Genomic DNA, 27,590 nt, shown 5'->3' with positions numbered 1-27,590 from the left:
GAATTATATACAAACCAAGAAGACAAATGAGGTTTAAATTTTATTTCAATGAAACTTAAATAACAGTTAAGTGTAGGGTCTTAAAAACAAGACAAAACAGTTCACAGAAGTACTGAAATAGTTAACATTACCAAGCTTATGAATGCCACTTTGACATAAAATATACAATCTTGCTTTTATCTAAAGGCAATAATAAAGATTATCTATAAATATCTGGTTAGGGAGTTTGTTGACAATAAAGTAATAAGCATGTCTAATTATATCATCAATTTGTTAATTTGCTGTAAATTATAAGCTAGTTTGAATCATTACTTGGGAATATCAATATACAATGAATACTTTGAACTTGTTTTCTTGTTTACTGCAGAGCGACGTTATTTTGAGAGATTGCGTAGCTGCTGCTGACTGGTGTCGCAAGGCAAAGTTTGATAGAGGACTTGAAATGCCACAGGTCCTTTCCATGGACAAAGAGGAGCAAACTCAAATCCTCCAGGACCTTTGTAGTTGGGAAGATGAACATGATTCAGAGTCTCCAGCAGAAATGTTCACTTTCATTTTTCAAAAGAAAAAGGACTATGAACATTTCTGGGAACAAGTTGTCGAGGGGAAGAACTACAAAGTCTTTGCAAGATTTGAAGAAGAAGACTGATTTTTTTTCTTTAACTGTGCAATATCCCCACATGACTTTCTTCCCCCTCCCAAAATGTGCAATATCTCCATATAACTGTCCCCTTTCCCCGCCTTCTCACAATCCAGGAACAGCACTCAGGACCAGCCTATTTATCATTTAGCACTAATATTTAAAAATTGCATATATACAACCACCTTCTTGTACAGTGTTTTTTAAATATTTTTTATATTTTATATTTTATTATAGTGTTTTTATTCTTTTTTTCTAGACTGTTGACTCAGAGAGTGCCCCGCACAAGCTATTCCTATGTGTCTGGACTGCGGTTCATGCACAATCGGCAATTTAAAAAACCCTGCACCTTGAAGCTTGATGCTATGGTTTTAACAGCCAAAACTCAAGAGTATTTTATTACATTTTTTTGCCTTGGTGTGAAATATTTTATTACAGATTTAATAAAGGCAGCTGTATAGTCAGCTGTATAGTCTCTTTATTCCTATTCAATGATACAAAGCCTGTAGTACATTATTGGAAAATTCTGAGGTCAACAGTTGGAATGATCTTGAAGCAGTGTGTATAGACATACATACTCATTCATACTCATTCGTAGGGCACCATAGGCAATCGTCAAATAAATACACATACAAAACAAACATCCTCTACCCTACACTAGAAATCCACAACCCCAATAACCATAAACAACACACTTGTTTAAGTGCTCCCTATATAAAGTGCAATCAATTTCACTGTTTATTCATGAGTAGGCTACTCTCTTGACCAGCACAAATGATCTGTGAGTCCTTCTGTGTATATATATATATATATATACACCTGTAGATGGTGTTGTGGCCCTAGACCTCCTGATATTCTACTTATCTGGGTCTGAAAAATAATAAATACATAAATTAAAAAACATAAAGGGCACAGCTTTAGTGTAGGTAAAGCAGTGACAGTTGCCATGGCAACTCACTGGCAGCTGTGGGAACACCTGAAGATGTTCCAGCAAGTGCCAATACCGTCAGTTGCCCTCTGCAGCTGCCTCAACAGCGGTAGCGATAGTGTCAGCTGCCGATGTCGAGGCTGCCTCAGTAGTGGCTGCTGCGTCGACATCGGCAGCTGACACTATAACCTACGAGGCAGCTGCCTCAGTAGTGGCTGCTGCCCCGGCAGCTCGTCAGGACAATGGCTGCTGCCCCGGCAGCTCGTCAGGACAGTGGCTGCTGCCTCAGCAGCTCGTCAGGACAGTGGCTGCTGCCTAGGCAGCTCGTCCGGACAGTGGCTGCTGCCACCGGAAATGCCGCGACCAGCTGCCGCAGCCACAAAATGCGCTAGCCCTTTCTCCCTAGTATCTATCTCGAATGTGTTTCTATTGTCTAGTTCGGAACGTGGCATCTTCCTTGTATCTATCTCGAATGTGTTCTATTGTCTGCCGCGGAATGTGGCATCCTTCCTTGTATCTATATCGAATGTGTTTCTATTGTCTGTTGCGGAACGTGGCATCTTCCTTGTTTGTATTGTCTGGTGCGGAACGTGGCATCTTCCTTGTATTTATCTCGAATGTGTTTCTATTGTCTGGTGCGGAACGTGGCATCTTTCTTGTATTTATCTCGAATGTGTTTCTATTGTCTGGTGCGGAACGTGGCATCTTCCTTGTATCTATCTCGTATGTGTTTCTATTGTCTGTTGCGGAACGTGGCATCTTCCTTGTTTCTATTGTCTGGCGCAGAGCGTGGCATCTTCCTTGTTTCTATTGTCTGGCGCGGGACGTGGCATCCTTCCTTGTATCTATATCGAATGTGTTTCTATTGTCTGGTGAGGAACGTGGCATCTTCCTTGTTTCTACTGTCTGGTTCGGAACGTGGCATCTTCCTTGTATCTATCTCGAATGTGTTTCTATTGTCTGGCGCGGAACGTGGCATCGTCCTTATATGTATCTCGTATGTGTTTCTATTGTCTGGTGCGGAACGTGGCATCTTCCTTGTTTCTATTGTCTGGCGCAAAACGTGGCATCTTCCTTGTTTCTATTGTCTGGCGCGGGACGTGGCATCCTTCCTTGTTTCTATTGTCTGGCGCAAAACGTGGCATCTTCCTTGTTTCTATTGTCTGGCGCGGGACGTGGCATCCTTCCTTGTATCTATATCGAATGTGTTTCTATTGTCTGGTGAGGAACGTGGCATCTTCCTTGTTTCTACTGTCTGGTGCGGAACGTGGCATCTTCCTTGTATTTATCTCGAATGTGTTTCTATTGTCTGGTGCGGAACGTGGCATCTTCCTTGTTTCTATTGTCTGGCGCAAAACGTGGCATCTTCCTTGTTTCTATTGTCTGGTGCGGAACGTGGCATCTTCCTTGTATCTATCTCAAATGTGTTTCTATTATTATCTAATTTCTATTCTATTCTAATGTGTTTCTTCCTTGTATCTATCTCGAATGTGTTTCTGTTGTCTGGTGCGGAACGTGGCATCGTCCTTATATGTATCTCGTATGTGTTTCTATTGTCTGGTGCGGAACGTGGCATCTTCCTTGTATTTATCTCGAATGTGTTTCTATTGTCTGGCGCGGAAGGTGGCATCCTTCCTTGTATCTATATCGAATGTGTTTCTATTGTCTGGTGAGGAACGTGGCATCTTCCTTGTTTCTATTGTCTGGTGCGGAACGTGGCATCTTCATGGTATCTATCTCGAATGTGTTTCTATTGTCTGGTGCGGAACGTGGCATCGTCCTTATATGTATCTCGTATGTGTTTCCTTCCTTGTATCTATATCGAATGTGTTTCTATTGTCTGGTGAGGAACGTGGCATCTTCCTTGTTTCTACTGTCTGGTGCGGAACGTGGCATCTTCCTTGTTTGTATTGTCTGGTGCGGAACGTGGCATCCTTCCTTGTATCTATCTCGTATGTGTTTCTATTGTCTGGTGCGGAACGTGGCATCTTCCTTGTATCTATCTCGAATGTGTTTCTATTGTCTGGTGCGGAACGTGGCATTGTCCTTATATGTATCTCGTATGTGTTTCTATTATCTGGTGCGGAACGTGGCATCTTCCTTGTTTCTATTGTCTGTTGCGGAACGTGGCATCTTCCTTGTTTGTATTGTCTGGTGCGGAACGTGGCATCTTCCTTGTATTTATCTCGAATGTGTTTCTATTGTCTGGTGCGGAACGTGGCATCTTTCTTGTATTTATCTCGAATGTGTTTCTATTGTCTGGTGCGGAACGTGGCATCTTCCTTGTATCTATCTCGTATGTGTTTCTATTGTCTGTTGCGGAACGTGGCATCTTCCTTGTTTCTATTGTCTGGCGCAGAGCGTGGCATCTTCCTTGTTTCTATTGTCTGGCGCGGGACGTGGCATCCTTCCTTGTATCTATATCGAATGTGTTTCTATTGTCTGGTGAGGAACGTGGCATCTTCCTTGTTTCTACTGTCTGGTGCGGAACGTGGCATCTTCCTTGTATCTATCTCGAATGTGTTTCTATTGTCTGGCGCGGAACGTGGCATCGTCCTTATATGTATCTCGTATGTGTTTCTATTGTCTGGTGCGGAACGTGGCATCTTCCTTGTTTCTATTGTCTGGTGCGGAACGTGGCATCTTCCTTGTATCTATCTCGAATGTGTTTCTATTGTCTGGCGCGGAACGTGGCATCGTCCTTATATGTATCTCGTATGTGTTTCTATTGTCTGGTGCGGAACGTGGCATCTTCCTTGTTTCTATTGTCTGGCGCAAAACGTGGCATCTTCCTTGTTTCTATTGTCTGGCGCGGGACGTGGCATCCTTCCTTGTATCTATATCGAATGTGTTTCTATTGTCTGGTGAGGAACGTGGCATCTTCCTTGTTTCTACTGTCTGGTGCGGAACGTGGCATCTTCCTTGTATCTATCTCGAATGTGTTTCTATTGTCTGGTGCGGAACATGGCATCTTCCTTGTTTCTATTGTCTGGCGCAAAACGTGGCATCTTCCTTGTTTCTATTGTCTGGCGCGGGACGTGGCATCCTTCCTTGTATTTATCTCGAATGTGTTTCTATTGTCTGGTGCGGAACGTGGCATCTTTCTTGTATTTATCTCGAATGTGTTTCTATTGTCTGGTGCGGAACGTGGCATCTTCCTTGTATCTATTGTCTGTTGCGGAACGTGGCATCTTCCTTATATATATCTCGTATGTGTTTCCTTCCTTGTATCTATATCGAATGTGTTTCTATTGTCTGGTGAGGAACGTGGCATCTTCCTTGTTTCTACTGTCTGGTGCGGAACGTGGCATCTTCCTTGTTTGTATTGTCTGGTGCGGAACGTGGCATCCTTCCTTGTATCTATCTCGTATGTGTTTCTATTGTCTGGTGCGGAACGTGGCATCTTCCTTGTATTTATCTCGAATGTGTTTCTATTGTCTGGTGCGGAACGTGGCATCTTCCTTGTTTCTATTGTCTGTTGCGGAACGTGGCATCGTCCTTATATGTATCTCGTATGTGTTTCTATTGTCTGGTGCGGAACGTGGCATCTTCCTTGTTTATATTGTCTGGCGCAAAACGTGGCATCTTCCTTGTTTCTATTGTCTGTTGCGGAACGTGGCATCTTCCTTGTTTCTATTGTCTGTTGCGGAACGTGGCATCTTCCTTGTTTGTATTGTCTGGTGCGGAACGTGGCATCTTCCTTGTATTTATCTCGAATGTGTTTCTATTGTCTGGTGCGGAACGTGGCATCTTTCTTGTATTTATCTCGAATGTGTTTCTATTGTCTGGTGCGGAACGTGGCATCTTCCTTGTATCTATCTCGTATGTGTTTCTATTGTCTGTTGCGGAACGTGGCATCTTCCTTGTTTCTATTGTCTGGCGCAGAGCGTGGCATCTTCCTTGTTTCTATTGTCTGGCGCGGGACGTGGCATCCTTCCTTGTATCTATATCGAATGTGTTTCTATTGTCTGGTGAGGAACGTGGCATCTTCCTTGTTTCTACTGTCTGGTGCGGAACGTGGCATCTTCATGGTATCTATCTCGAATGTGTTTCTATTGTCTGGTGCGGAACGTGGCATCGTCCTTATATGTATCTCGTATGTGTTTCCTTCCTTGTATCTATATCGAATGTGTTTCTATTGTCTGGTGAGGAACGTGGCATCTTCCTTGTTTCTACTGTCTGGTGCGGAACGTGGCATCTTCCTTGTTTGTATTGTCTGGTGCGGAACGTGGCATCCTTCCTTGTATCTATCTCGTATGTGTTTCTATTGTCTGGTGCGGAACGTGGCATCTTCCTTGTATTTATCTCGAATGTGTTTCTATTGTCTGGTGCGGAACGTGGCATTGTCCTTATATGTATCTCGTATGTGTTTCTATTGTCTGGTGCGGAACGTGGCATCTTCCTTGTTTCTATTGTCTGGCGCAAAACGTGGCATCTTCCTTGATTCTATTGTCTGTTGCGGAACATGGCATCTTCCTTGTTTCTATTGTCTGTTGCGGAACGTGGCATCTTCCTTGTTTCTATTGTCTGGCGCAGAGCGTGGCATCTTCCTTGTTTCTATTGTCTGGCGCGGGACGTGGCATCCTTCCTTGTATCTATATCGAATGTGTTTCTATTGTCTGGTGAGGAACGTGGCATCTTCCTTGTTTCTACTGTCTGGTTCGGAACGTGGCATCGTCCTTGTATCTATCTCGAATGTGTTTCTATTGTCTGGTGCGGAACGTGGCATCGTCCTTATATGTATCTCGTATGTGTTTCTATTGTCTGGTGCGGAACGTGGCATCTTCCTTGTTTCTATTGTCTGGCGCAAAACGTGGCATCTTCCTTGTTTCTATTGTCTGGCGCGGGACGTGGCATCCTTCCTTGTTTCTATTGTCTGGCGCAAAACGTGGCATCTTCCTTGTTTCTATTGTCTGGCGCGGGACGTGGCATCCTTCCTTGTATCTATATCGAATGTGTTTCTATTGTCTGGTGAGGAACGTGGCATCTTCCTTGTTTCTACTGTCTGGTGCGGAACGTGGCATCTTCCTTGTATCTATCTCGAATGTGTTTCTATTGTCTGGTGCGGAACATGGCATCTTCCTTGTTTCTATTGTCTGGCGCAAAACGTGGCATCTTCCTTGTTTCTATTGTCTGGCGCGGGACGTGGCATCCTTCCTTGTTTCTATTGTCTGGCGCAAAACGTGGCATCTTCCTTGTTTCTATTGTCTGGCGCGGGACGTGGCATCCTTCCTTGTATCTATATCGAATGTGTTTCTATTGTCTGGTGAGGAACGTGGCATCTTCCTTGTTTCTACTGTCTGGTGCGGAACGTGGCATCTTCCTTGTATCTATCTCGAATGTGTTTCTATTGTCTGGTGCGGAACATGGCATCTTCCTTGTTTCTATTGTCTGGTGCAGAACGTGGCATCCTTCCTTGTATCTATCTCGTATGTGTTTCTATTGTCTGGTGCGGAACGTGGCATCTTCCTTGTTTCTATTGTCTGGCGCGGAACGTGGCATCTTCCTTGTTTCTATTGTCTGGCGCGGAACGTGGCATCTTCCTTGTTTCTATTGTCTGGCGCGGAACGTGGCATCTTCCTTGTTTCTATTGTCTGGCGCGGAACGTGGCATCTTCCTTGTTTCTATTGTCTGGCGCGGAACGTGGCATCTTCCTTGTTTCTATTGTCTGGCGCGGAACGTGGCATCTTCCTTGTTTCTATTGTCTGGCGCAAAATGTGGCATCTTCCTTGTTTCTATTGTCTGGCGCAAAACGTGGCATCTTCCTTGTTTCTATTGTCTGGCGCCGAACGTGGCATCTTCCTTGTTTCTATTGTCTGGTGCGGAACGTGGCATCTTCCTTGTTTGTATTGTCTGGTGCGGAACGTGGCATCTTCCTTGTATTTATCTCAAATGTGTTTCTATTGTCTGGTGCGGAACGTGGCATCTTCCTTGTATCTATCTCGTATGTGTTTCTATTGTCTGGTGCGGAACGTGGCATCTTCCTTGTATCTATTGTCTGTTGCGGAACGTGGCATCTTCCTTATATGTATCTCGTATGTGTTTCCTTCCTTGTATCTATATCGAATGTGTTTCTATTGTCTGGTGAGGAACGTGGCATCTTCCTTGTTTCTACTGTCTGGTGCGGAACGTGGCATCTTCCTTGTTTGTATTGTCTGGTGCGGGACGTGGCATCCTTCCTTGTATCTATATCGAATGTGTTTCTATTGTCTGGTGAGGAACGTGGCATCTTCCTTGTTTCTACTGTCTGGTTCGGAACGTGGCATCTTCCTTGTATCTATCTCGAATGTGTTTCTATTGTCTGGCGCGGAACGTGGCATCGTCCTTATATGTATCTCGTATGTGTTTCTATTGTCTGGTGCGGAACGTGGCATCTTCCTTGTTTCTATTGTCTGGCGCAAAACGTGGCATCTTCCTTGTTTCTATTGTCTGGCGCGGGACGTGGCATCCTTCCTTGTTTCTATTGTCTGGCGCAAAACGTGGCATCTTCCTTGTTTCTTTTGTCTGGCGCGGGACGTGGCATCCTTCCTTGTATCTATATCGAATGTGATTCTATTGTCTGGTGCGGAACGTGGCATCTTCCTTGTATTTATCTCGAATGTGTTTCTATTGTCTGGTGCGGAACGTGGCATCTTTCTTGTATTTATCTCGAATGTGTTTCTATTGTCTGGTGCGGAACGTGGCATCTTCCTTGTATCTATCTCGTATGTGTTTCTATTGTCTGTTGCGGAACGTGGCATCTTCCTTGTTTCTATTGTCTGGCGCAGAGCGTGGCATCTTCCTTGTTTCTATTGTCTGGCGCGGGACGTGGCATCCTTCCTTGTATCTATATCGAATGTGTTTCTATTGTCTGGTGAGGAACGTGGCATCTTCCTTGTTTCTACTGTCTGGTGCGGAACGTGGCATCTTCCTTGTATCTATCTCGAATGTGTTTCTATTGTCTGGCGCGGAACGTGGCATCGTCCTTATATGTATCTCGTATGTGTTTCTATTGTCTGGTGCGGAACGTGGCATCTTCCTTGTTTCTATTGTCTGGCGCAGAGCGTGGCATCTTCCTTGTTTCTATTGTCTGGCGCGGGACGTGGCATCCTTCCTTGTATCTATATCGAATGTGATTCTATTGTCTGGTGCGGAACGTGGCATCTTCCTTGTATTTATCTCGAATGTGTTTCTATTGTCTGGTGCGGAACGTGGCATCTTTTTGTATTTATCTCGAATGTGTTTCTATTGTCTGGTGCGGAACGTGGCATCTTCCTTGTATCTATCTCGTATGTGTTTCTATTGTCTGTTGCGGAACGTGGCATCTTCCTTGTTTCTATTGTCTGGCGCAGAGCGTGGCATCTTCCTTGTTTCTATTGTCTGGCGCGGGACGTGGCATCCTTCCTTGTATCTATATCGAATGTGTTTCTATTGTCTGGTGAGGAACGTGGCATCTTCCTTGTTTCTACTGTCTGGTGCGGAACGTGGCATCTTCCTTGTATCTATCTCGAATGTGTTTCTATTGTCTGGCGCGGAACGTGGCATCGTCCTTATATGTATCTCGTATGTGTTTCTATTGTCTGGTGCGGAACGTGGCATCTTCCTTGTTTCTATTGTCTGGCGCAAAACGTGGCATCTTCCTTGTTTCTATTGTCTGGCGCAAAACGTGGCATCTTCCTTGTTTCTATTGTCTGGCGCGGGACGTGGCATCCTTCCTTGTATCTATATCGAATGTGTTTCTATTGTCTGGTGAGGAACGTGGCATCTTCCTTGTTTCTACTGTCTGGTGCGGAACGTGGCATCTTCCTTGTATCTATCTCGAATGTGTTTCTATTGTCTGGTGCGGAACATGGCATCTTCCTTGTTTCTATTGTCTGGTGCGGAACGTGGCATCTTCCTTGTATCTATCTCGTATGTGTTTCTATTGTCTGTTGCGGAACGTGGCATCTTCCTTGTTTCTATTGTCTGTTGCGGAACGTGGCATCTTCCTTGTTTGTATTGTCTGGTGCAGAACGTGGCATCCTTCCTTGTATCTATCTCGTATGTGTTTCTATTGTCTGGTGCGGAACGTGGCATCTTCCTTGTTTCTATTGTCTGGTGCGGAACGTGGCATCTTCCTTGTTTCTATTGTCTGGCGCGGAACGTGGCATCTTCCTTGTTTCTATTGTCTGGCGCGGAACGTGGCATCTTCCTTGTTTCTATTGTCTGGCGCAAAACGTGGCATCTTCCTTGTTTCTATTGTCTGGCGCGGGACGTGGCATCCTTCCTTGTATCTATATCGAATGTGTTTCTATTGTCTGGTGAGGAACGTGGCATCTTCCTTGTTTCTACTGTCTGGTGCGGAACGTGGCATCTTCCTTGTATCTATCTCGAATGTGTTTCTATTGTCTGGTGCGGAACATGGCATCTTCCTTGTTTCTATTGTCTGGCGCAAAACGTGGCATCTTCCTTGTTTCTATTGTCTGGCGCGGGACGTGGCATCCTTCCTTGTATCTATATCGAATGTGTTTCTATTGTCTGGTGAGGAACGTGGCATCTTCCTTGTTTCTACTGTCTGGTGCGGAACGTGGCATCTTCCTTGTATCTATCTCGAATGTGTTTCTATTGTCTGGTGCGGAACATGGCATCTTCCTTGTTTCTATTGTCTGGTGCGGAACGTGGCATTTCCCTTGTATCTATCTCGTATGTGTTTCTATTGTCTGTTGCGGAACGTGGCATCTTCCTTGTTTCTATTGTCTGTTGCGGAACGTGGCATCTTCCTTGTTTGTATTGTCTGGTGCAGAACGTGGCATCCTTCCTTGTATCTATCTCGTATGTGTTTCTATTGTCTGGTGCGGAACGTGGCATCTTCCTTGTTTCTATTGTCTGGCGCGGAACGTGGCATCTTCCTTGTTTCTATTGTCTGGCGCGGAACGTGGCATCTTCCTTGTTTCTATTGTCTGGCGCGGAACGTGGCATCTTCCTTGTTTCTATTGTCTGGCGCGGAACGTGGCATCTTCCTTGTTTCTATTGTCTGGCGCGGAACGTGGCATCTTTCTTGTTTCTATTGTCTGGCGCGGAACGTGGCATCTTCCTTGTTTCTATTGTCTGGCGCGGAACGTGGCATCTTCCTTGTTTCTATTGTCTGGCGCAAAACGTGGCATCTTCCTTGTTTCTATTGTCTGGCGCAAAACGTGGCATCTTCCTTGTTTCTATTGTCTGGCGCAAAACGTGGCATCTTCCTTGTTTCTATTGTCTGGTGCGGAACGTGGCATCTTCCTTGTTTCTATTGTCTGGTGCGGAACGTGGCATCTTCCTTGTATTTATCTCGAATGTGTTTCTATTGTCTGGTGCGGAACGTGGCATCTTTCTTGTATTTATCTCGACTGTGTTTCTATGTGTTTCTACGTGGCATTGTCCTTATATGTATCTCGTATGTGTTTCTGTTGTCTGGTGCGGAACGTGGCATCTTACTTGTTTCTATTGCCTGTTGCGGAACGTGGCATCGTCCTTATATGTATCTCGTATGTGTTTCTATTGTCTGGTGCGGAACGTGGCATCTTCCTTGTTTGTATTGTCTGGTGCGGAACGTGGCATCTTCCTTGTATTTATCTCGAATGTGTTTCTATTGTCTGGTGCGGAACGTGGCATCTTTCTTGTATTTATCTCGAATGTGTTTCTATTGTCTGGTGCGGAACGTGGCATCTTCCTTGTATCTATCTCGTATGTGTTTCTATTGTCTGTTGCGGAACGTGGCATCTTCCTTGTTTCTATTGTCTGGCGCAGAGCGTGGCATCTTCCTTGTTTCTATTGTCTGGCGCGGAACGTGGCATCTTCCTTGTTTCTATTGTCTGGCGCGGAACGTGGCATCTTGCTTGTTTATATTGTCTGGCGCGGCACGTGGCATCTTCCTTGTTTCTATTGTCTGGCGCGGAACGTGGCATCTTCCTTGTTTCTATTGTCTGGCGCGGAACGTGGCATCTTTCTTGTTTCTATTGTCTGGCGCGGAACGTGGCATCTTCCTTGTTTCTATTGTCTGGCGCGGAACGTGGCATCTTCCTTGTTTCTATTGTCTGGCGCAAAACGTGGCATCTTCCTTGTTTCTATTGTCTGGCGCAAAACGTGGCATCTTCCTTGTTTCTATTGTCTGGCGCAAAACGTGGCATCTTCCTTGTTTCTATTGTCTGGCGCCGAACGTGGCATCTTCCTTGTTTCTATTGTCTGGTGCGGAACGTGGCATCTTCCTTGTTTGTATTGTCTGGTGCGGAACGTGGCATCTTCCTTGTATTTATCTCGAATGTGTTTCTATTGTCTGGTGCGGAACGTGGCATCTTTCTTGTATTTATCTCGACTGTGTTTCTATGTGTTTCTACGTGGCATTGTCCTTATATGTATCTCGTATGTGTTTCTGTTGTCTGGTGCGGAACGTGGCATCTTACTTGTTTCTATTGCCTGTTGCGGAACGTGGCATCGTCCTTATATGTATCTCGTATGTGTTTCTATTGTCTGGTGCGGAACGTGGCATCTTCCTTGTTTGTATTGTCTGGTGCGGAACGTGGCATCTTCCTTGTATTTATCTCGAATGTGTTTCTATTGTCTGGTGCGGAACGTGGCATCTTTCTTGTATTTATCTCGAATGTGTTTCTATTGTCTGGTGCGGAACGTGGCATCTTCCTTGTATCTATCTCGTATGTGTTTCTATTGTCTGTTGCGGAACGTGGCATCTTCCTTGTTTCTATTGTCTGGCGCAGAGCGTGGCATCTTCCTTGTTTCTATTGTCTGGCGCGGGACGTGGCATCCTTCCTTGTATCTATATCGAATGTGTTTCTATTGTCTGGTGAGGAACGTGGCATCTTCCTTGTTTCTACTGTCTGGTTCGGAACGTGGCATCTTCCTTGTATCTATCTCGAATGTGTTTCTATTGTCTGGCGCGGAACGTGGCATCGTCCTTATATGTATCTCGTATGTGTTTCTATTGTCTGGTGCGGAACGTGGCATCTTCCTTGTTTCTATTGTCTGGCGCAAAACGTGGCATCTTCCTTGTTTCTATTGTCTGGCGCGGGACGTGGCATCCTTCCTTGTTTCTATTGTCTGGCGCAAAACGTGGCATCTTCCTTGTTTCTATTGTCTGGCGCGGGACGTGGCATCCTTCCTTGTATCTATATCGAATGTGTTTCTATTGTCTGGTGAGGAACGTGGCATCTTCCTTGTTTCTACTGTCTGGTGCGGAACGTGGCATCTTCCTTGTATCTATCTCGAATGTGTTTCTATTGTCTGGTGCGGAACATGGCATCTTCCTTGTTTCTATTGTCTGGCGCAAAACGTGGCATCTTCCTTGTTTCTATTGTCTGGCGCGGGACGTGGCATCCTTCCTTGTATCTATATCGAATGTGATTCTATTGTCTGGTGCGGAACGTGGCATCTTCCTTGTATTTATCTCGAATGTGTTTCTATTGTCTGGTGCGGAACGTGGCATCTTCCTTGTATCTATCTCGTATGTGTTTCTATTGTCTGTTGCGGAACGTGGCATCTTCCTTGTTTCTATTGTCTGGCGCAGAGCGTGGCATCTTCCTTGTTTCTATTGTCTGGCGCGGGACGTGGCATCCTTCCTTGTATCTATATCGAATGTGTTTCTATTGTCTGGTGAGGAACGTGGCATCTTCCTTGTTTCTACTGTCTGGTGCGGAACGTGGCATCTTCCTTGTATCTATCTCGTATGTGTTTCTATTGTCTGTTGCGGAACGTGGCATCTTCCTTGTTTCTATTGTCTGGCGCAGAGCGTGGCATCTTCCTTGTTTCTATTGTCTGGCGCGGGACGTGGCATCCTTCCTTGTATCTATATCGAATGTGTTTCTATTGTCTGGTGAGGAACGTGGCATCTTCCTTGTTTCTACTGTCTGGTTCGGAACGTGGCATCTTCCTTGTATCTATCTCGAATGTGTTTCTATTGTCTGGCGCGGAACGTGGCATCGTCCTTATATGTATCTCGTATGTGTTTCTATTGTCTGGTGCGGAACGTGGCATCTTCCTTGTTTCTATTGTCTGGCGCAAAACGTGGCATCTTCCTTGTTTCTATTGTCTGGCGCGGGACGTGGCATCCTTCCTTGTTTCTATTGTCTGGCGCAAAACGTGGCATCTTCCTTGTTTCTATTGTCTGGCGCGGGACGTGGCATCCTTCCTTGTATCTATATCGAATGTGTTTCTATTGTCTGGTGAGGAACGTGGCATCTTCCTTGTTTCTACTGTCTGGTGCGGAACGTGGCATCTTCCTTGTATCTATCTCGAATGTGTTTCTATTGTCTGGTGTGGAACATGGCATCTTCCTTGTTTCTATTGTCTGGCGCAAAACGTGGCATCTTCCTTGTTTCTATTGTCTGGCGCGGGACGTGGCATCCTTCCTTGTATCTATATCGAATGTGATTCTATTGTCTGGTGCGGAACGTGGCATCTTCCTTGTATTTATCTCGAATGTGTTTCTATTGTCTGGTGCGGAACGTGGCATCTTCCTTGTATCTATCTCGTATGTGTTTCTATTGTCTGTTGCGGAACGTGGCATCTTCCTTGTTTCTATTGTCTGGCGCAGAGCGTGGCATCTTCCTTGTTTCTATTGTCTGGCGCGGGACGTGGCATCCTTCCTTGTATCTATATCGAATGTGTTTCTATTGTCTGGTGAGGAACGTGGCATCTTCCTTGTTTCTACTGTCTGGTGCGGAACGTGGCATCTTCCTTGTATCTATCTCGAATGTGTTTCTATTGTCTGGCGCGGAACGTGGCATCGTCCTTATATGTATCTCGTATGTGTTTCTATTGTCTGGTGCGGAACGTGGCATCTTCCTTGTTTCTATTGTCTGGCGCAAAACGTGGCATCTTCCTTGTATCTATTGTCTGGCGCAAAACGTGGCATCTTCCTTGTTTCTATTGTCTGGCGCGGGACGTGGCATCCTTCCTTGTATCTATATCGAATGTGTTTCTATTGTCTGGTGAGGAACGTGGCATCTTCCTTGTTTCTACTGTCTGGTGCGGAACGTGGCATCTTCCTTGTATCTATCTCGAATGTGTTTCTATTGTCTGGTGCGGAACATGGCATCTTCCTTGTTTCTATTGTCTGGCGCAAAACGTGGCATCTTCCTTGTTTCTATTGTCTGGCGCGGGACGTGGCATCCTTCCTTGTATCTATATCGAATGTGTTTCTATTGTCTGGTGCGGAACGTGGCATCTTCCTTGTATCTATCTCGAATGTGTTTCTATTGTCTGGTGCGGAACATGGCATCTTCCTTGTTTCTATTGTCTGGTGCGGAACGTGGCATCTTCCTTGTATCTATCTCGTATGTGTTTCTATTGTCTGGTGCGGAACGTGGCATCTTCCTTGTATCTATCTCGTATGTGTTTCTATTGTCTGTTGCGGAACGTGGCATCTTCCTTGTTTCTATTGTCTGTTGCGGAACGTGGCATCTTCCTTGTTTGTATTGTCTGGTGCAGAACGTGGCATCCTTCCTTGTATCTATCTCGTATGTGTTTCTATTGTCTGGTGCGGAACGTGGCATCTTCCTTGTATTTATCTCGAATGTGTTTCTATTGTCTGGTGCGGAACGTGGCATCTTTCTTGTATTTATCTCGAATGTGTTTCTATTGTCTGGTGCGGAACGTGGCATCTTCCTTGTATCTATCTCGTATGTGTTTCTATTGTCTGGTGCGGAACGTGGCATCTTCCTTGTATCTATTGTCTGTTGCGGAACGTGGCATCTTCCTTATATGTATCTCGTATGTGTTTCCTTCCTTGTATCTATATCGAATGTGTTTCTATTGTCTGGTGAGGAACGTGGCATCTTCCTTGTTTCTACTGTCTGGTGCGTAACGTGGCATCTTCCTTGTTTGTATTGTCTGGTGCGGAACGTGGCATCCTTCCTTGTATCTATCTCGTATGTGTTTCTATTGTCTGGTGCGGAACGTGGCATCTTCCTTGTATTTATCTCGAATGTGTTTCTATTGTCTGGTGCGGAACGTGGCATTGTCCTTATATGTATCTCGTATGTGTTTCTATTGTCTGGTGCGGAACGTGGCATCTTCCTTGTTTCTATTGTCTGTTGCGGAACGTGGCATCTTCCTTGTTTCTATTGTCTGTTGCGGAACGTGGCATCTTCCTTGTTTGTATTGTCTGGTGCGGAACGTGGCATCTTCCTTGTATTTATCTCGAATGTGTTTCTATTGTCTGGTGCGGAACGTGGCATCTTTCTTGTATTTATCTCGAATGTGTTTCTATTGTCTGGTGCGGAACGTGGCATCTTCCTTGTATCTATCTCGTATGTGTTTCTATTGTCTGGTGAGGAACGTGGCATCTTCCTTGTTTCTATTGTCTGGCGCAGAGCGTGGCATCTTCCTTGTTTCTATTGTCTGGCGCGGGACGTGGCATCCTTCCTTGTATCTATATCGAATGTGTTTCTATTGTCTGGTGAGGAACGTGGCATCTTCCTTGTTTCTACTGTCTGGTGCGGAACGTGGCATCTTCCTTGTATCTATCTCGAATGTGTTTCTATTGTCTGGCGCGGAACGTGGCATCGTCCTTATATGTATCTCGTATGTGTTTCTATTGTCTGGTGCGGAACGTGGCATCTTCCTTGTTTCTATTGTCTGGCGCAAGACGTGGCATCTTCCTTGTTTCTATTGTCTGGCGCGGGACGTGGCATCCTTCCTTGTATCTATATCGAATGTGTTTCTATTGTCTGGTGAGGAATGTGGCATCTTCCTTGTATCTATCTCGTATGTGTTTCTATTGTCTGTTGCGGAACGTGGCATCTTCCTTGTTTCTATTGTCTGGCGCAGAGCGTGGCATCTTCCTTCTTTCTATTGTCTGGCGCGGGACGTGGCATCCTTCCTTGTATCTATCTCGAATGTGTTTCTATTGTCTGGCGCGGAACGTGGCATCGTCCTTATATGTATCTCGTATGTGTTTCTATTGTCTGGTGCGGAACGTGGCATCTTCCTTGTTTCTATTGTCTGGCGCAAAACGTGGCATCTTCCTTGTTTCTATTGTCTGGCGCAAAACGTGGCATCTTCCTTGTTTCTATTGTCTGGCGCGGGACGTGGCATCCTTCCTTGTATCTATATCGAATGTGTTTCTATTGTCTGGCGCGGAACGTGGCATCGTCCTTATATGTATCTCGTATGTGTTTCTATTGTCTGGTGCGGAACGTGGCATCTTCCTTGTTTCTATTGTCTGGCGCAAAACGTGGCATCTTCCTTGTTTCTATTGTCTGGCGCAAAACGTGGCATCTTCCTTGTTTCTATTGTCTGGCGCGGGACGTGGCATCCTTCCTTGTATCTATATCGAATGTGTTTCTATTGTCTGGTGAGGAACGTGGCATCTTCCTTGTTTCTACTGTCTGGCGCGGAACGTGGCATCTTCCTTGTATCTATCTCGAATGTGTTTCTATTGTCTGGTGCGGAACATGGCATCTTCCTTGTTTCTATTGTCTGGCGCAAAACGTGGCATCTTCCTTGTTTCTATTGTCTGGCGCGGGACGTGGCATCCTTCCTTGTATCTATATCGAATGTGTTTCTATTGTCTGGTGCGGAACATGGCATCTTCCTTGTTTCTATTGTCTGGTGCGGAACGTGGCATCTTCCTTGTATCTATCTCGTATGTGTTTCTATTGTCTGGTGCGGAACGTGGCATCTTCCTTGTTTCTATTGTCTGTTGCGGAACGTGGCATCTTCCTTGTTTGTATTGTCTGGTGCAGAACGTGGCATCCTTCCTTGTATCTATCTCGTATGTGTTTCTATTGTCTGGTGCGGAACGTGGCATCTTCCTTGTATTTATCTCGAATGTGTTTCTATTGTCTGGTGCGGAACGTGGCATCTTTCTTGTATTTATCTCGAATGTGTTTCTATTGTCTGGTGCGGAACGTGGCATCTTCCTTGTATCTATCTCGTATGTGTTTCTATTGTCTGGTGCGGAACGTGGCATCTTCCTTGTATCTATTGTCTGTTGCGGAACGTGGCATCTTCCTTGTTTCTATTGTCTGGCGCGGAACGTGGCATCTTCCTTGTTTGTATTGTCTGGTGCAGAACGTGGCATCCTTCCTTGTATCTATCTCGTATGTGTTTCTATTGTCTGGTGCGGAACGTGGCATCTTCCTTGTATTTATCTCGAATGTGTTTCTATTGTCTGGTGCGGAACGTGGCATCTTCCTTGTATTTATCTCGAATGTGTTTCTATTGTCTGGTGCGGAACGTGGCATCTTCCTTGAATCTATCTCGTATGTGTTTCTATTGTCTGGTGCGGAACGTGGCATCTTCCTTGTATCTATTGTCTGTTGCGGAACGTGGCATCTTCCTTGTTTCTATTGTCTGGCGCGGAACGTGGCATCTTCCTTGTTTCTATTGTCTGGCGCGGAACGTGGCATCTTCCTTGTTTCTATTGTCTGGGGCGGAACGTGGCATCTTCCTTGTTTCTATTGTCTGGGGCGGAACGTGGCATCCTTCCTTGTATCTATCTCGTATGTGTTTCTATTGTCTGGTGCGGAACGTGGCATCTTCCTTGTATTTATCTCGAATGTGTTTCTATTGTCTGGTGCGGAACGTGGCATTGTCCTTATATGTATCTCGTATGTGTTTCTATTGTCTGGTGCGGAACGTGGCATCTTCCTTGTTTCTATTGTCTGTTGCGGAACGTGGCATCTTCCTTGTTTCTATTGTCTGTTGCGGAACGTGGCATCTTCCTTGTTTGTATTGTCTGGTGCGGAACGTGGCATCTTCCTTGTATTTATCTCAAATGTGTTTCTATTGTCTGGTGCGGAACGTGGCATCTTTCTTGTATTTATCTCGAATGTGTTTCTATTGTCTGGTGCGGAACGTGGCATCTTCCTTGTATCTATCTCGTATGTGTTTCTATTGTCTGTTGCGGAACGTGGCATCTTCCTTGTTTCTATTGTCTGGCGCAGAGCGTGGCATCTTCCTTGTTTCTAATGTCTGGCGCGGGACGTGGCATCTTCCTTGTTTCTATTGTCTGGTGCGGAACGTGGCATCTTCCTTGTATCTATCTCGTATGTGTTTCTATTGTCTGGCGCGGAACGTGGCATCTTCCTTGTTTCTATTGTCTGGCGCAAAACGTGGCATCTTCCTTGTTTCTATTGTCTGGCGCAAAACGTGGCATCTTCCTTGTTTCTATTGTCTGGCGCGGGACGTGGCATCCTTCCTTGTATCTATATCGAATGTGTTTCTATTGTCTGGTGAGGAACGTGGCATCTTCCTTGTTTCTACTGTCTGGTGCGGAACGTGGCATCTTCCTTGTATCTATCTCGAATGTGTTTCTATTGTCTGGTGCGGAACATGGCATCTTCCTTGTTTCTATTGTCTGGCGCAAAACGTGGCATCTTCCTTGTTTCTATTGTCTGGCGCGGGACGTGGCATCCTTCCTTGTATCTATATCGAATGTGTTTCTATTGTCTGGTGAGGAACGTGGCATCTTCCTTGTTTCTACTGTCTGGTGCGGAACGTGGCATCTTCCTTGTATCTATCTCGAATGTGTTTCTATTGTCTGGTGCGGAACATGGCATCTTCCTTGTTTCTATTGTCTGGTGCGGAACGTGGCATCTTCCTTGTATCTATATCGAATGTGTTTCTATTGTCTGGTGAGGAACGTGGCATCTTCCTTGTTTCTACTGTCTGGTGCGGAACGTGGCATCTTCCTTGTATCTATATCGAATGTGTTTCTATTGTCTGGTGAGGAACGTGGCATCTTCCTTGTTTCTATTGTCTGGCGGGGGACGTGGCATCTTCCTTGTTTCTATTGTCTGGCGCGGGACGTGGCATCTTCCTTGTTTCTATTGTCTGGCGCGGAACGTGGCATCTTCCTTGTATCTATCTCGAATGTGTTTCTATTGTCTGGTGCGGAACGTGGCAACAATTTTTGCAAATGGCAAGATTTTTGCAATCAGCTGCCTCTCAAGCACATTAAGTGCAGCCAATTCTGGGGGGACGGGCGCCAACTCCAAATTCTTTACAACTGCCATGGGTGGTATGCATCCTCCGCTAAGGTGGCTGTCGCAGGTGTAGCATATCCACTCATGCAGTCTTTCTTGTGGCACAGAGCAAGGGGTAGAGCAGTCACTGTCACAAAAGTGAACATAGTTTCCTGTCAAGCATGCTGCTGCCACTTTTGCGTGTTTACAATATTTTTGTGTTTTGCATTCTTTGACCTGATTAGGAAACATGGTTCTATTACAAACGGTACAAATGCATCTGGGTCCATGTCTAATGGACTCACGAAAGACAGCTATGGCTGCTTCCATCACCGGATCAATCAGGGGCTTGGGGCGGTGGGGCACAATTTGTATGTATTTTCTCCTGATTCTAAGCGCTCTCTGCATCTTGTAAAATATGCTAAAGGCAGCATTTGTGGCCAATTTGGTTCCTCTCCGCTGGTTACAACGTTGATTAAAACGACGTCTAAATTCCGGATCACTCTGATATCTGAGATTGAAATCTTACTTTTTCTTTTGGCTATAGCTTTGATCCGTGTTGTATCTCTGAGACATGACAAATTTTTGTCTGCTCTGAAACACTGTATCTGACTGGTATCTATCGCTACAGTGTTTGTTTTGTCTGGTGCGGAACGTGGCATCTTCCTTGTATTTCTTTGTAATGTAAGTCTTCCGTTGTCTCCTGAAAGTAGCATTTTCCCTGTATCTTCTGATGAGTTCTTCCTTCTTCTTATCTTGAACATTTTCATAGTAACATTTGAAGGAAAGTAATCGCTGATTCTGATGGAGACAGTCTTGGGCATATCTTCTTCTTTGTGCTTGGAGTTTCTTTCTTCTAAATTCTAGACAGCTGCTGTACTTTTTCCTTTCATATTCGATTTTTTTCCTTTTTTCTTCACCAGACAGTAATGTGTGTTTTTTGCTGGCATGACGCATCGCTCTTCGTCGCTGTTGCTTTGGCAACTTTGTGAAATGTTTTGCTGGTGGTGGTGCAGGAGCCGCCTGGAGGACGCACTCTGCTGCTGCTGGTGCAGGAGCCGCCTTGAGGACGCGCTCTGCTGCTGGTGGGCGTGGGAGAGCTGTCCTGGATACACTGTGTGCCACAGATGCCTGAGGGCATTCTCTTGAACCAATGGCTTCGAATGACACCGGCACAAACTCATAACTGGCAGAATGGCCGCGATTTGCAAAGAGTCTGTGCAGGTGTTCAGCCAAGTCACTGATCTCCGAGAAGGTCTTCATAATTGCAGTGCCGTGGGGGTGAGGTAAGCCCATCACATTTCTTGAGTGTGAATCAAACACACCATACCTGCCCGAACGGTCACGGAAAACTGCAATACACTCTGGACTTACTATAACTAAAGCCAGATTAACGTCACCTGACAGACACTCTAATTGTGTGGCAAGGGGCAGATACCAAGACTGGCTTCCACTGGCTTTCACAAGTCCACACCTGATTTCAGGCATGTGGACATTACACATATCTGTGTCAGTCAGGACTTGTTTGGGCAGTTCTTCCACAGTGGGATGGTCACTGCGGAATCTTTTTTCCCGGATCAGCTGTTGTTTTACACCTACATAAAGTGAATCTCCCTTTGCCAGCACGCTATCAAGGGCAGCAGTGTTAAACTGACAGCCCTCGTTCAGATAAGCCAGAAAAGTCAGGGACATGCAGGTACACTGGTGGTTCCTGGAGAACTTCCTGTACCTCATGTCACTCTGACTATGACTAGCCCTAATACTAGCACTAAGCGGCACCTGAAATATAACAAATTATCATCATCATAAAGGATTTATTAGCATAATCATAAGCCTAGTTAAGATTATTAGTTGTAGTAATTAACCATTACATATACTACAGTCATAGCATGGTGACAGTTTAAGCAAATGTGACTAAAAACATTTTACCTACTGCAGCTTTAAATTAACTATCCAATTAAGTTTGAAGGAGGCGTTAAAGGACCTTTAACTCTAATACATCCCTTGTACGTGTGTCACACCATTTACACATGAAAACATTCATAAATAGTAATTAATTCCCTCCTTCATTTCCTTCCTTCCCTTCCTTTTGCATTTCAGTTCAAAGTAAACCACACTTTACCTCTAACAAACACTTTAAGCCCTCAATAAACCCAAATGTAAATGTCCTTACCTCTTTAGAAGGGGAATGAGAGGTGGCAAGTCCGTCATCGATGATCCAGGGCCAGCAGGACGATGAGGGAACTGGTGTCCCGACGGTCTGTGATAAGTAATAACACCAGTTAATATCTAGACATGAGGCAACACAATGCAGCAAGTTGATACAAGAAAAGTTTCCCAAATTTATTTCAATTACTCACTGACATTTGTGAACTGCAGCGAGAGATAATAGTAGCAGAGATGTTAAATGAAACAGTTTAATGTAGTTACAGCATTTTACAGTAAAGGTTCTGTGTGTGTCTGTTGTGGAGTAAATACCTTAACTGGGCGAGGAGAGTGACAGGCAGCTTTAATGGTCTGGGATGGTCCAACCGGTGAAGGGGTCTTCATCCTGGTCACCTGAGAACAAATATTAACAACTTGATGAAGACTTTAACGACATTATGAACTTTAGTCAATAGGAATAATTTTTACCTTCGCAACCGGTGAACAGCAGGGGGTCGCCGGATCACCCAAACTACAGTACAACCTGACTGGAGGGGATCCAACCAGCTGCTGACACATGAGAACAAATATGTTAAACTTCATGCGTCTCAGTGAACACACTGTGTGTTCTGAGTGAGATTGTGTCTTGTGTCAGAGAGTAACATACGTTGGTCACTGAAGTTTGGGTGCGGGGGGGTGTTCCAACCGTGGTCCTGGACCGAGGAACCGGGCTGGTCTCCGTGACAGCCTGGCTGGAGGGGATCCAACCTGCTGTTGACAGATGAGAATAAACATGTTAAAATTCAGACAGAGTGGACAATGTAGTTATGTCTCCATGAAGACACTGTTTCAACTGTAAATATTGACTATGTGCGTCAGTTGTGTAACATACGTTGTTCACAGGAGACTGGTGGCGGGGGGGGCGTCTCTCCGTGGTCCTATGACGCCTGGCTGTCGCTGGGGAGGCCACCTGCACCGTCAAATAAAACATAGAACCAGTAACTGTAGGGAACAAGGGGAATTTTATAATACACCTGAGAAGCGATGTCACACAATTTACCTTCTTGCGTGCTGGAGGAGATGGGACGTCCACCACATCAGACAGCTGAGAAGGAGACACTTCCTCCATAGCACAAAGGGTCGTGCTACTAAACCACCGTGGGTTCAGTGGAAGGAAGGACTCCTTCTCCTGTGGAAGACAAAACACCACAAAGACAAATGAATATTTGTCGGGTACAAATACACAAAAAGTTTAAATACTAACCAGTTAACTTGTTATGAAAAAAAAAAAAAAAAAAATGAATAAAAAGAAAAATAACTAACCTGCTGCTGAACCACGCTGGCTGGACCAGGAACCTGCGGCTGGGAAAGCACATCACATATTTGATTAAATAGGTGCTTTTTAGTTATGACTGTGAACCAAAATGTACACATAAAAGACACATAATATACTGATAAATAAAAAAGAAAAACCCTACTAACCTTGCTGCTCTGACCAACGACCTTCCACTGGAAGGGGTCAGGAGACAGAGGAGCACGTACCTCTCCCTTCACAACCAGCTTAGGAGAAACCTTCCTAAGCGGCTGTGAAGGAGTAGGAGACACCGGGGGAGGGGGAGGTGGTGGTGGTGTCTCGAGGAACTGCTCCGTGGAGGCCCACAGCAGCTGGGTGAGGATCCCCATACCCTCACGGTCGCTCAGGTGAACCTGCAGACATGACAATACAAATCCATTTACAGACAGTTTAACTTCAAAAGGTAGCTCGTGTCGACTGTTTCATATCGACACACAAGAAATTATAGCAAATTAGACCTTTTTTTAATCACACAGATACTCTACTTACGCCGTCTCTGCTCCACAGATCCAAGCGCGTACGGGGGAAGTACTCCTCCGCAGAGAAGTACCTCAAACCTAAAAAACCTAAAAAAAAAGTCATTACAGTATTCACACATGTATGACTATGTTCATCACAGACATTTTTAAGTACATTTCTTTTACTTGTTTTAACTGACAAGATATTTTTTTGTTACTTACCCATACGAGCTGTCACGCGATGGTACGCGTGGCGAAGGGCCCTCTGGTGCTCCTCATCCTCGTTCAGGTGGGGGGGGAAGTCCACCACAAAGACCTGTAGGAAACAAAATTTTAGAAAACACCAACTGACAGTTTCATTCAAAATCACACACACCATATTTAGTGCACATTTTTCGAAAGCTCACACAATTAATCTTATTCAAGTAGTCAATGTACTACTAGTGTTGTTTAACTACTAAGAATACAGGACAAGCAAGACATGAAATAAATGCTTACCTCCGGCCAGCGGCTCCTCACAGCAGTGAGGAATCGGGCGTAGTCGACGGCTGCCTCGTCGACGGTCCTGCTCGCAGTCAGGTTGTTGCTAGGAGCAAGAACACAAACAGCATCAGGGGATTGAGGAACCTTTGCATGTAGGACCTCAGTGCGCAGCTGAGCAGCATGGGCCCCAGGGGTCGACATGATACCAAAAGAAAACTTCCCTTCTGGCATCTTGGCGAAACGGTCCACGATGGCCCGGAGATGGGAGTCCCCGACAATCAGAACAAACTGCAACAACAAAGAAAATTTCATTAGCATGAAAATCATTAATCCCTCTCAAGATCAATCACTTCCTTCATAAACTGGACAATAATAGCACCTGCTTGCCAGGAGACTCCGGTGGGATGACCAACTTGTGGCTCCGTCCAGTGAGCTTCGAAGTTGGCCACGTCTCCACCGGATGGCGGTAACCGGTACCGCGGCCCGTTTGGTAAAGTACAAAACAGATAAAAGGTTAAACTGATGAAGGAAAGGCTACAAGGAAATATCAACAATCACTTGTTTATACCAGTAAAAAAGTACAGGAAAACCTGTTTAAAAAGTTCAATATTGATGATGAATTAATTTATTGATCATTTAGGGATAAAACAAGTAGATACTTACGTGCACGAACTTGCACATCCTCCGGGCTCCAGAAAGGCTTGGCTGGGGGTGAAGATCCAACTGCCTGATGACAGATTAAAGACAAAGAAAAAAAAAAAAATTAACGATAATCATAGCAACAAGCATAAGATAAAGACATACAAGTTAAAACAAAATATAATAAAACTTGTCTCATTGTGTGTGTGTGAGGTAGGAACACACGTTGCCGACTGGAGCTCGGGAGCAGGGGGGGTGGGTCTCCCTGGTCCTCTTGGTCCTTGACCCTCTGGAAGGCTCCTCTCCAGCCGGGGGGGACACCGTCTGATGAAACATTAACATCAAAAGACATGGTAGACATTCAGAACTCAGCAGTTCAGGAGAAAGCAATAGATGTAACATTTCTACAGCCATTTTCATGCAGACAGTTGTCACTGCGACACAGAGGCTTATCTACTGTGTAAGTACCTCCGGGGGGGTGGGGGAAGACCTCAGCTCCTCCAGGTTGAGCTTCCTCCAGCGCTGCTTCAACACCACAGACCGCCTCGACTTCCTTGGCATCCTGCTGACAAAAGTTCAAGACAAGAGAAACAACAAGAGAAATACTTGTCAAACTGACCTAAACCTAAACCACCTAATGTAAACTAAACTAATCTAAGACAAACTAATATAATCTTATATATAGAATGAAATTTGAAAAAAAGATGACGATGTGGTGATTATGTGTGTGTAGGTGATGTGGTGTTACTGCTCTGTGAAGGTTGAGGGCAATGGATCAGGGATGATGGTCACTCTCAGCTGTCACTCAGCACAGGAACCCTTTAATCTTATCAAAGACAATAAAATAATAAAAAGATAAATGTCTCTCAAATGTTACGAGTCAGTGTTAGCAACAAGTTAATATCATAACAGACACAAGTTAAACATCTGTACTTGACATAATTTGTGTGTTTTTGGGCACGATATTTTTTTAAATAATTCCATATTATAATTTATCCATCCATCCATTCATTATCTGTACACATTATATGTACGCCGCTTAATCCTCTGCAGGGTCGCGGGGTATTATAATTTATAATTACTATAAATGATAATTAAAATACTATGTCAATTTTAAACTACACAGTATCAAATAGTTTATTCCTAAGAACAAAGAATTACCATGACATGATGAATATAACACACAAGATAAAAATTACTTCATCAAATGTATGGGATTTTATCAACATCTGAATGCACATTTATTACCAAAAGCAAAAATGGTCATGTATGAAAATGCTTCCTTTTCTATTTAATCAAGGTAGTAAAAGTGTATGGTACATCTAAAGTATGATATTTATCTAACTACATAGAAAGGCATTTAATCACATCTTATCACAAACAGGAGAAATGTGTTTTTCAGTAGACAGAAGGGAGTATTAAATACTAGTCACAATCTACACAATTAGATATGAAATACAGCTTTTAGCTTGTGTTGATATTCTTGTATGAAAACAGAAAAAACAAACAAAAAACAAATCAGAAAATAATGAGTGTAATATCTCCAACTACAAATCTGACCCGTGTTAAGGATCTGGACATGACAGTACAGTTCGCACCCGGAGAGAAAAATGGCTACCGTTAGCGCCGCGAGAGAACAAAGACAAGGTTTGCGCAGTTAGCATCTAGCTAATGGCTATCCTTCGCGCTGCGAGAGAACAAAGACAAGGTTCGCGCAGTTAGCATCTAGCGCGGCCTAACGTTTTAGCTTTTAGGTCAGTCATCTTATATATAAAACAGATCGACCTTATATAGAAACACATTGACCATAAACAATTAATCTTCCCAAAATCACGACAGTTAGATTCAACTACCTCACTTTTGTTAAAGGTGTACGGATGTTAGCTCAGTTAGCGCAGTTAGCTTTTCGCTCCGGTTAATGTTTCTTTATAGAAAAAGCAAAGTCACCGCTGTTGGCTTAGATCGCGGCCTAATGTTTTACATACCAGAGCCGAGTAGCGCCATTGACTCGTCTTAATATTGTTGTATTGAAACCGACTGCCGGAGCCCCGTTACTGTTACCGAGACAGACATATCATAAACTTATGGACCCCTATAGCTTTGCTAACCGCTGTTGGCCTGGAGCTACGGGGCTCCGGGTAGCGGAGCTAACAGCTAACGTTAGCTATCTGTGCACTTGACACTCCGCTGTTGGCCCGGAGCTACTGGGCTCCGGGTAGCGGAGCTAACAGCTAACGTTAGCTATCTGTGCACTTGACACTCCACTAACGGAGCTCCGTCAGTCTGTTTCAATACAACAATATTAGGACGAGCTAACGGCGCTACTCGGCTCCGGTATATAAAACGTTAGGCCGCGCTAACAGCGGTGACTTTGAGCCAAGTACCTCCGGATTAATATTGCTGAAACAGACCGATCATTAACAATTACATTCATTTTTTTCCCGAAATCATGAGTTATCGTGATCATGCGAGAGATAGTAATGTCTAGCTTCAATAAAATCCATTTTTATTAACGATTTCAGTATGCTAATATCAGACATGACAGGTACTTACCTACGATGAGGTCAAAGGGTATCGAGCAGAGCCGGATCAGTGATTTTATTTCAAGGCCAAAAATAATGCACACACAATTGTCCAATCAGAGTTCTCCTGTGTTGTCTGTCATCTGTATCCAAGGTGATTTATCCAATGAGATGGCTGATAATCTGTGCACTTGACCAAGACTCCGGACGACCATACTTTGCTGCATCCATTATTTATATATATTTTTATGAATATATTAGAATATAATACAGGAACAAAACATCAACGTTAATTAGAACACTTAATTAATAATGATATTAATTGACTGATGTTGAATTATTATGTTATATATTATTAAATAACATAAAACTATATATGTTTTATTTATTTTATTTGCGTATCATGATAAAATACATGAATGAAAATGTTACTATGAATTAATTAATATTATTGATAATATTAATACCTTAAAAGTGCTTTTCAACACAAATTTAAGACAGCA

The 27,590-nt window shown here is 44.4% G+C and overlaps 1 protein-coding gene across 10 annotated transcripts in view; it reads right to left on the bottom strand.

The window, feature by feature from the left end:
• Positions 1 to 27,158, bottom strand: part of LOC119018764 — a 38,110-nt gene extending 10,952 nt beyond the window's left edge. For 2 of the 10 annotated variants that reach the window (XM_037096704.1, XM_037096702.1), the window contains exons 1-17: positions 27,119 to 27,156; positions 25,314 to 25,391; positions 25,034 to 25,130; positions 24,791 to 24,889; positions 24,590 to 24,653; positions 24,306 to 24,409; positions 23,942 to 24,214; positions 23,666 to 23,759; positions 23,475 to 23,551; positions 23,114 to 23,338; positions 22,955 to 22,993; positions 22,692 to 22,820; positions 22,524 to 22,601; positions 22,299 to 22,402; positions 22,121 to 22,198; positions 21,965 to 22,045; positions 21,660 to 21,746 (exon numbers count right to left, since the gene is read on the bottom strand). In XM_037096704.1, coding sequence (XP_036952599.1) covers positions 22,304 to 22,402; positions 22,524 to 22,601; positions 22,692 to 22,820; positions 22,955 to 22,993; positions 23,114 to 23,338; positions 23,475 to 23,551; positions 23,666 to 23,759; positions 23,942 to 24,214; positions 24,306 to 24,409; positions 24,590 to 24,653; positions 24,791 to 24,889; positions 25,034 to 25,126 — 1,374 coding nt within the window. In that variant the 5' untranslated portion in view covers positions 25,127 to 25,130; positions 25,314 to 25,391; positions 27,119 to 27,156 and the 3' untranslated portion in view covers positions 21,660 to 21,746; positions 21,965 to 22,045; positions 22,121 to 22,198; positions 22,299 to 22,303. Of the gene's footprint in view, positions 1 to 21; positions 1,511 to 21,659; positions 21,747 to 21,964; positions 22,046 to 22,120; positions 22,202 to 22,298; positions 22,403 to 22,523; positions 22,603 to 22,691; positions 22,821 to 22,954; positions 22,994 to 23,113; positions 23,339 to 23,474; positions 23,552 to 23,665; positions 23,760 to 23,941; positions 24,215 to 24,305; positions 24,410 to 24,589; positions 24,654 to 24,790; positions 24,890 to 25,033; positions 25,131 to 25,313; positions 25,392 to 26,550; positions 26,822 to 27,118 lie in introns of those variants that run through there. The other 8 variants (XM_037096707.1, XM_037096705.1, XM_037096698.1 and 5 more) reach the window with 8 other exon arrangements.
• Positions 27,159 to 27,590: the final 432 nt, after the last annotated feature.

The sequence above is a fragment of the Acanthopagrus latus genome, chromosome 4 (genome assembly GCF_904848185.1).
Source record: "Acanthopagrus latus isolate v.2019 chromosome 4, fAcaLat1.1, whole genome shotgun sequence".
NCBI lineage: Eukaryota > Metazoa > Chordata > Actinopteri > Spariformes > Sparidae > Acanthopagrus > Acanthopagrus latus.
The sequence above is the reverse complement of the archived record's forward strand: the minus strand, read 5'-3'. Positions and strand labels throughout refer to the sequence as shown.